Source organism: Priapulus caudatus, unplaced genomic scaffold (genome assembly GCF_000485595.1).
Source record: "Priapulus caudatus unplaced genomic scaffold, Priapulus_caudatus-5.0.1 Scaffold402, whole genome shotgun sequence".
Lineage (NCBI taxonomy): Eukaryota > Metazoa > Priapulida > Priapulimorpha > Priapulimorphida > Priapulidae > Priapulus > Priapulus caudatus.
Genome location: NW_014577463.1, coordinates 177,216 through 187,663, shown reverse-complemented (window position 1 = coordinate 187,663; position 10,448 = coordinate 177,216). Strand labels below are relative to the sequence as shown.

Below are 10,448 nucleotides of genomic sequence, written 5' to 3'. Positions count from 1 at the left end.
CACATAATAGTATATACACACACAAACCCAACCACCCCAACCCCCCCCCAAAACAAAAACACACACATCACACACAACACACACACACCGCGGTGCACGCACGCACCGCACGCACGGCGCACACCAACTATGCACGCACTATACACATGCACACACACACACACACACACACACACACAAAACACAACACACATCACACACTCACACCACACATACACAATACACACATCACACAACGCCGCAACGCCCCGGCACGCACACACACACATTGCACACCACCACGCACGCAACATCACACCATCACCCATGATACACACACACAACCACAAGCACACCACACACAACACGCACACACACACGCACAACGCCCCCCCCCCCATCACACACGGCCCGCCACGCAGCACGCAGGACGCAACGGCCGATAACACACACGCACGCCACGCACGCAGCACGACCACCACAACAACGTACCTACACCCCCAATACCATACACGCACGCACCCACACGCACACGCCAACACATTACCCGCGCCCCCCACACACACACTCACACACACACACATACACACAAACACAACACACACGACCACACACACGCACAGCACACAACACATACACACACACACACGCAACGCACACGCCGTACCGCACGCGGCACACACGCACGACACGCACGACACGCACGCGCAACACCACACGCCGCGTGTCTCCTACATGTGTCATTGTACTCGGGGTATCGTCAAACAGAGGTTGCCATAGCGTGTACATAATATCAGCATAGTATTCAAGTATTCACTGTAGCCACGTCTTCTCGCCAAACCCTTCGAGATCTTTAGGCAAGTGAATGGCCACACGCTGTGGGAACCATTTCGATTTTTCTACCTCCTTGCTAACATTGCCTCCCTGGAGAAGGACGTCTTACAAACCGTCATTCCAACTACTCGGAGTCATCCTTAGCCGTTACTGCTAGTTGCACAGTCAGGAGCCTTATAGGAAACGAGCAGATTAAAGCATGCGACATGTTCGTTACGGGAAGCGTCAGAATACATGGATCCATCTATCAGACTTAAGCGTTACTAGTGTGCTACTTCAACTTTAGCTGTAATCCGTCTGTCGATATGAAACGGAAGCCGGGTCTTCAGACTGCCTAGTAGGCTGTGTTGCCTTTTCGTTTTTAATAGCGCTCTCCACGCTCTAGACTGATCTCTGTCTCTTCATCGTGTACCAAGAAGAAAGTAGTTCTATCTTCGAATATGAAGCGTCACGGGCTAGCATTCGGTGTATTAGACCTTCGCCTTACCACAACCGCGAGTTTTTAAATCGTAGGATGGCGACTTGGATGCGAAATTATTCGTGCTTTAATCCCTGCCCTAACCCTAACCTCAATCCTAGTCCTAATTCCTACCCTAACCTAGTCAGGTACATCCTCTCACATAAGTTACCTATCCTTCAGTCCATCTACGATTTTAAACTTGCTTACAGCAATGATCTTTTGTATTTAAGACAGGTTGCAGCGCATCTCACAATATGGCGTTAGTGGTGCGTGTTCCAAACGCAATGTTCTCTTTACTAACAGTGTATATAACGATTAGTGGCTGTCACTAGCGAATCCATTTAACCTCCTGTTCTCTGTACATTGTGTTGCCATGTCCGTCCTTCTCTCTCTCTCGCTCTCTCTCTCCTCTCTCTCTTCTCTCTCTCCCTCTTCTCGTCTCTCTCTCTCCCTTCTTCTCTCTTCTCTCTCTCTCCTCTCTCTTCCTCATCTCTCTCTTCTCTCGCGCTTCTCTCTCTCTCCGTCTGATCTCTTCTCTCTCTCTCTTCTCTTCTGGGTCTCTCTCTCTCTCTCTCTCTCTCTCTCTTTCGCTCTCTCTCTTTCTCTTTCTTTTTCTCTCACTCACTCTCACCCTCCCCTCTCTCTTTCTCACTCTTGCTCTTTCTCTCTCGCTCGCTCTTTTTCTCTCGCTCTCGTTTTCTCCCCCTTTCTATCTCTTTCTCTCTCACTCATTCACACCCCCTCTCTCTCTCTTTCTCACCTTTCTTCCTCGAAGAAAAAGTAAGGTAGGAAATTAGAGTTACAGTTTCTTTTTGATGACGGGTTAATATCCGGCGGATCATAAATCCAAGTAGTAAACGCACAACTGACTCTATGGCTGTATGTACAAAGCAGAAAAAAAATAAAGTATATAAATAAAAGTATGTAAAGAAAGACAAACATGAGTTACGCGGGAGAACCTGGCGGTAGCAGAAATAAATCTTCCCGTTCCTCACTACAAGTATCTTGTCCGCGTCGTTCCGCGGCTGACATACCGACTCGAATTTCCGTTTGCGATAGATTTCTGTTTCAGTTGAACAATCGGCGTCTTTCTGTTGCACTGATTGCAATGATGTGCATCCCGCGCGTACATGTGTGCTAATATTAACAAACCTATGTAAATAATGCGTCTGCAAACTGTCTGTATGTTAAGGGTGCGGAAGGGGGGCACGTTGTGTATTAATGGCCTAATAGCACATTATTCAGCAGGCAGTGGCGATGTATCATCGCACCAGTTATATTGTGTCGATCAGTATGCGATATATCTTATTTGCTCGTGATGTATGTATTCAATTGCCCTCTCTCGCCTGCGTGCGGTATAGTGACTGACGGTAATCGACTTTTAGCAGAGCGTATTAGCTCAGCTGGTCGCTCATAAAACAACGCAATGTCGGTTCCGAAGCAATTGGCACGTACGTGCCTGCAGCCGTATTTCACGCAGATGAGAATTAAAGTTGGGAGATATTGCTCCTGCGTCTATTAACGGACCAGTAAGAAGTGATTTAGCGTAAGAAATACGCCGCCGTTCGTGGTGTCAGATAATTCCAGTTTAGCCAATATAGAGGGCGTTCGTTTCCTGTTGCACGCTCCTGTTGCTTTGACTAATGTTGCCATGGAAACCGACTCCTGATTTTTTTATGCGGATTACGGCGTTGTGCAACAGTAGATGGCGTCCATAAGGCCTAAATAAGTATCGAACAGAAATTGGTTAAAAATACATAGATAGTTTCGGCGCATACGCGACATCACGTTATTCATGCTGAATGACCACAGATTCAAAGTCCAATCTTCACTCCAAACTTTTGCAGATTGTTTTCGAGTATTTCTAGCATGTAGTCGGATCCCGTTTCGAACACGAAAACGGCGGACCGGACACCATGGCTACGCCGCTTGACGGAATCGCACAATTACATTACAAGACCAATCTCATTTCTCGTGCTTTCTAGACGTCCAAGAGGCATCTACCTTGGATAATGCAAATTAGTGCACTCTATTGCAAAATATTACCGAAAAAAAAATCAAATGAATGCTATTTCTAGAGACGAAAGAGCACAACATTGGTGAACAATTAGCGGAAGGCTACTGTTGCGTATCCTCTTAAAGTAACCATTGCGAAAGTTTTACAGTGTTTTCACCACTTTCATGACACCTACCGTTATTGCTTGAGTAACATCAATTGTCTAGAGTAACAATAAAATGTCTTAGAACATTCGTATTCACCGAAAACTGCCAGTTTCGAACTAATCGTTTTTGCAAACTTGTTTTCTGTCATCTTAAACTAACAGAAAGTATGGATTAGCTTGTGGCGCCACCGCTTATCTGCCATAGACATAGTACAGGAATGCACTTGTTTTCAATTCATCACCGACACAAATACAAGTTTACCAATTCTGCCATTAGGCATTATCGGCATACGATACAATTTATTGCTGTTACGATGTGGTGAAATCCATTTTTCTATGCTATAACTGCATAAAATCTTAGTATTTTTAATGTTGGTGTAATCAGTGATATTTCCACTGTCAGGTGAGACTATATTCAGCTTCATTTCGTTTTTATGAGCAAAAATCTTGCAATAACCGTTTTAAGACATCGTGACAAATCTTAAGCCAAATTGCGTTACAAGTCGCCACGTGGTTATTGCGGCTATCGACGGCACTCTTTCTTGCTGTGTTTATTTCATTTCCAGTCTTCCAATATTGGAGTGTATGTATGTAAAATCGTTAGTAAAGGGTTGCTTTGAGTTTTCTATAGTTGTATCATCACTTCTATCGTGCTTGAATTCAAATTCTTCTCGGAAGCAGAATTTTTCTGTCCATAAGAAAGCCACCAGTTTCTTTACCTAAGCGTCGTGTTCGAGGGAATTAGAAATACAAACGCGTAGTTTGGAAGCATACGAACCATAAATTTGTTTTGCATAAATTCCAAGCAGTACTCATTTTATTAGGTGGTGGGCGAATCTGTAAATTTGCATCATTTATATGCAAATTCGTCATGGTGCACCAATTAAGTAGATTCACGGCGGCTCCAAATACAAGACGCATTTCTGTTTACCGGTCACTTGCAGCTACCAAAAATAACATGACCATAGACTAAGAATATCTAACTATACAGTTATTGTTAGTCTATATGGTAAGCCCGAGAGTATGCGACGTGCATATTGTTCTGTTATTATTGTTATGTTTGGCAAGGACGATTCGGAAACCCCTTGTCTTTAAATTCACCACCGTTGTCTAAGTTCCCATCTATCACTCGCGGGTCCCCTCGGCTCTCTCCCCCTTCTCTATCCCCTTTCTCTCTCTTCTGCGCTCAAACGTGTCTATCTGCAAGCTGCTAAAAGGACTGCCTTTAAAGCTAGCTGCTGCACACTCGAATCCGCCCGCGGTCCGTGCATAGCGAAGTAGAGGAGTGCGCGCTGGTTCTTGTTCAGCGTTATGGCCGACGAGAAGGTAGAGCTGCGACGAGTGTACGGTGACGAGGCTGAGCAGGAGGTGGCGAGAGTCAACGACAGGACCAGTACGAGTGTGTTTGAGTACACGTCCGGTAAGCCGCGTGCGACAATCTCGGATATATACGCGCCTGCATGCTATATGCGAGCGCGCGCTGTACGACGATCGGTAATGATTTTGTCTGCGATAGCGGCGGCGGAGTAAATATACAGCCGTAGGCCTATTGGTATAAAATTCATCCCTTTGCCCGATGTGTACCGAGAGTATAGAGGCGGAGGAGGTGGAGGAGGAGGGGCGGTGGCGGTGGAGATGGAGGTGGAGGAGGAGAAGGAGGGGAAGGGAGAAGAAGGAGAAGGAGGAGGAGGAGGAGGAGGAGAAGGGGTGGTGGAGGAGGAGGGGGAAGAGAAAGAGGAGGAAGCGAAGGAGAATGAGAATGAGGAAGGGGTGAGGCTGGTGACCGTCTGGGAAGGATAAGGAGAAGCATTACGCACCTTATTGCGTATATTATTAAATATAGATACCGCAGGAGCTTTTTGACGGGAGCGACGATTCCACGAATGGGCTTCAGTATGTGCGTGTGTTGAAATGCATTCGTCTTTTCTAACGTCGATGCTAGATTGTACGATAATTCTCCGAATAAATGCAGATGACATCGAGTTGGATACCCCCGCCCCCTCTCGGACGAAGATGGCGGTATAGTGATTCTACATGTTTCGATGGGAAATCATTAACGAAGCTGTAATGATGTGTATGACGGGGCGGTTTGACGGCAGCATGCGTTCACGTAGGCTCGCCGTAACACGACAGCGGGCTGGTCGCGTCTCTGGCCTATCATTAGTAAACCAATGAGCAGGATACACACATCGTTACGAGGCACAACTTAGTGGGTATTTAACGTTGTCAATGAAGAATTAGCAGCCGCTACGAGGTTAAGTTACTTAACCCGGAGCAACCACGCCAGCGGGTCAAGGCATGCGAGGTTACGTTAGAGGCGTTTCAGCTGCCGGGATCATATACGTGAAGAAAACGTCGTTACGGTGTGGACGCAGCAAAATAGAGCACAGCTGCATGTGTGGATAGACGGAGGATCTCCGTTCGTGGCCACCCGGAGTGATGCTTCGAGAAGACCAGAAGTCTAGAGAATCCGTTACTATACAGGTTATTTGGGTTAGGCTCTACCATGGCTTCCTTGCAGGCACCAGCCTCTGAGCAGAACGGCTTTACGTCAATCTATAGATACGATCAGGGGTGAATAATGACAAATTATGATTTTTATTTTGAAATGATTTTGAATGATTTTTATTATTTTGATTTTTCTGAAATTATATTGATGATTTTGAAATGATTTTGATGATTATGATGATTTTGAAATGATTTTTCACTTTGATTTTGAAATGACGATGTTGATTATGTTTTTATAGGGCATTATAAATGCGTGATACAGCAGTGCGTTGAGCACAGCTGATGAGCGCAGTGGCGTATGAGTGTTCTGATGTAGATACAGTCATCAAATATGCTATCGTTCGCGTTGTGGTCAATCGTTCTTTTCTCCACCAGGTGGCGCCTCTCGTGGCACGGGCAGCTTCATTCATGTCATCGATAATTAGTTGGGTGCTAAATGCGTAATTACTCGCATCTTGAGCGCGAGTGTTTATATCCTCGCTAATTATGCGGGATTCGTGGGTATTCCCGATTTCTGGTGATCCAGTGAGTAGCGAGAGCACTGTATCAATCGATCGATCCCTGGCAATCAATGAGCGATGATGTCAGCGCTAGGGTACTTCTGCGTGTACTACTCACGGCGTCTGTGAGTCTTAGCATTCCTGTAATGAATGCATGCAGTAAAATAGTTCTAAATGTGAAGTGATCGTATGAAAGGGGAAGACTTAATTATATTAGTAGTGCCGGAGGCATGCAGTGGAGCCTTAATTACGATGAGGTTTTTTAATTAATATTCCTAAGGCAGCTTTTGTAGCAAGAGTAACACGATTATGGCAGAGTTTTGCGAGTCCGATTTTGCCGCACGCAATCCAGTGATTGAGTGAGGTTGATTAGGAACGATTCAACTAGGCGTCTAGCTCGGCGATACATCGACTGATTAGCTCATATCGATTATAAGTTGTAGTTTTTCTGTTTTCTGTTTCCGGTAAAAGCTGATAAAATCGTCTCACTGCGCGCTTCTACTAAACATAGCCTAAAATATCTAGTATGCTACAATTTCTCTAGTTAACAACGTAACGGTTGATATTTGATCGACATCCTCGTTGATATCACCGAGATTTATATCCGTAAATAGCTTGGGAATATCAGTTCTGTATGCCACTTGTAGAAAGAGTGGTGCGATAACCCTCTTAATGGTCAGCTTTATGCGATATCTGTCACTCGTAATGCTCAGGGAAGCACCGTAACTCTAACCCCGCAAAATAACGTACAACAACAACAACAACAACAACAACAACAACAACAACAACGACAATAACAACAACAACAACAAAACAACAACGACGACGGCGACGACGACGACGACGGCGACGGCGACGACGACGACGACGGCGACGGCGACGACGACGACGACGGCGACGACGACGGCGACGACGACGACGACGACGACGACGACGACGTCGACGACGACAGCGACGACAACGTCAGCGATGATAACGACGACGATGTCGATGACAACAACAACAAATACAGAACAGCAAAGCACAACAACAAATACCTGGCTAAAATATGTCAAGAGGGGACGCTTCAATTGCCAGAAATAAAGAATCGGAATCGTATGTACACGATGATTAATTTTTTGTAGTGCCAACATCTGTGGTTACTCGCCGCCATGCAGCGAGGTATGGCTTCATTCCATTTTTGTAGAGGTGTTTGCGAATTAATATATTTTCTCTATTGCAGCGACAAGTGAGGGAATTGGATGCTGCGGGTGGGTGCTTACTGTGCTCTCCTACATCATCATATTTGTCCGTCCGCCCGTCCATCCGTCTGTCTGTCTGTCTCCATCTCTCTCTATCTTCCACATTTCCCTTATATATTGCTCTGCCATCTTCGCTCCACTTCCTTCTTTTCCTTTACTCTTCCCCTTCTTTTTGCCCTATCCTTCCCTTTCATACATTTGTATTCTTTCCCTCTCCATCTCCCGCATCCTTTCCTCTGTTTCTTTTCCTGTCGTTTCCACTAATTCGTCGTCGGCACGACAGTAACCACTGTTGTCTGTCTGTCTAGCATTACTCATCCATCCAGACAGTGCGTAACACAATGTGAGGAATAATTTATATGATGTCAGTTCCCCTTATCTGATTATCACATACGTGAGGAAGCATACGTTTCCTCTTAATAAGGGTACAGCCTCGCATTAATCGAGGTTTTCGCCTGAATTTGCCTGTACGGCGATGGAACATGTAAGGATAATTAACGGTGCTGCTAAAGCACACAGAAATCTGCTGCCGGCTAGAAACGCATGCAAATTATCAATGCGAAATCGTGTGTGCTCAGCTTGGCAAGCGTGGGCTTCATATTTCTACGTTATTCGAGTGGATCTTAACACGCGGTTGTTGAACGAAGCTCCCGACGTCTTGACGTGCAAGCGAATTGCAGTCTTTGCGTTCTTCACTGCCGTTGATTGTAAGCCGAGAAGATTGCAAAATGGCCGAGTCGCATTTTCCATGCTTTGCGTCTCGTGTGTAGTTTAAGCTTACGATGACCGCGTGTGTTATTTGTACAAGTCTCACAGAGTGGTATTGGGTGTAATGTGCAGCATATATTTATAAGTCAGGTTTGTGATAATGAGAATTGTTGCGTGGCAAATACACGACATATACGAAGCTGGTATTATCACAGGTACTCTACTGAGCTGCCAATCACACAAGTAACTGTCGCGAGTATATTATATTGTCACAAATATATTGTTATAAATATATTGTCACGAGTATATATTGGCCCAGGTACATTGTCACGAGTATATATTGTCCCAAGTATATTGTCACGAGTATATATTGTCGCAAATATATTGTAACAAATATATTGTTATAAATAAATTGTTACGAGTATATATTGTACCAAGTATATTGTCACGGGTATATATTGTCACAGGTATATATTGTCACAGGTATATATTGTCACAGGTATATATTGTCACAGGTATATATTGTCACATGTATATACTGTCATAAATATATTGTCAAAAGAATATAATATCACAGGTATTATACATATAAATAATCAAGACCTAACAATACCTAGTATTCCTAATATAACTGGTTTTATTAGCTCTTGATATAATATTACGAGTACATTGTCACGATTTTACATTGACGCGTACTGCAAGACTTGTGTACGATAGAAATTTTGAGGAATATATTACGCTGACAGAATAATGTCGATATCGGTTCTAACCACATTCGCAGAACCTTTACGGTAATTTTCAAAATAGTGAATGTTTGTCACTGCGCCGAGCCTATATGGTAACTATGCAAATAATGGCCAGTGTCTCCAGAGTGTTCAAATATACATTCATATATGGCTCGTGATAATAGAACAGTAGACGTGTTGGCCTTTGTAACGAGTCTGTGTACGGTAGCTGAACATACAATATTCATAGTATCAGAATTCCCTATTAATCTACTTCTGATAGTGTCCACACGCATTTAGCTCTTTTCGCAGCGAACATGATTGTCTCGGTAACATGATTGTCTACGTAACATGATTGTCTCGGTAACATGATTGTTTCACACTGTGCGAATGTTCACTTTTGCGCTCATTCGTTCGGTGTTAACTTTTATCTCATGTTCACGCGAAATATAAATTAACTCTGGCAGTTTTAGGTATAGACTGACCCGACACGTCGTAGCTTGTGCTCTCGTTCAGACAGCATGAGACACAGGACCGTCGTGAAGGACTGGTTGAGTCGGAAGGGTCCGTCTATAGTTCGGGATTTCTATAGCTGGCGTACAATTCGCGTATAGATTATTCCGCGGAATTGAAAGAGAAATCTCAGTAGTTTTCGGACTGTTTTTCATCATCAGAGAAGAGTTATACGATCGTATACGAGCACACACATGCAAGCTCACGCACGCACGTACGAACACACGCACGCACGAACACGCACACGCACGCGCACACACGCACACATACACACACACACACATACTCACACATACTCATACACACGCGCTCACACACAGAGCAGTGAATGCATGTGAGTTTCGGCATCAAAATGAGTTTTCGGTAAATTTGCCATTCCAGCAAAGCTTGCATGTCAAGCTGCGATCTAATGGTTTTCTATGGCGATATTTCTATTTCTGATGTTGAAAACATACAAATGTTACACAAACGCACACGCACAGGCACACGCGCGCACACACTAAACACCTATACGTTTGCAACAGATCAATTCATTCTAACGATTTATTTGCTCGCATAAAGTCGCAAGCCACGGTTTATTTTCCTGGTCCTAAAGGCCGCCGCACACCAGCCGATTTTTACAAACGATGAAGCGATGAAGCGATGAAGCGATGTAGGTGTGCGCGTTCATTTGTAGACGATTTTATTTTTATCGGGTGATCGTTCCAAATCAAACATGTTTGATTTTGAACCGATGAGCCGATGAGCCGATGAGCCGATGAGCCGATGTTAAGGCCGCCGCACACCTACGCCGCTTCATCGCTTCATCGTTTGTAAAA

General features: G+C 44.5%; 1 protein-coding gene across 1 annotated transcript in view; it reads left to right on the top strand.

The window, feature by feature from the left end:
- The first annotated feature begins 9,638 nt into the window (after nucleotides 1–9,638).
- LOC106809990 (band 7 protein AAEL010189-like) overlaps nucleotides 9,639–10,448 on the top strand; it is a 13,701-nt gene continuing 12,891 nt past the window's right edge. The window contains exon 1 of the mRNA XM_014813242.1: nucleotides 9,639–9,681. Within this exon, the coding sequence (XP_014668728.1) occupies nucleotides 9,639–9,681 (43 nt within the window). The remainder of the gene's footprint in view (nucleotides 9,682–10,448) is intronic.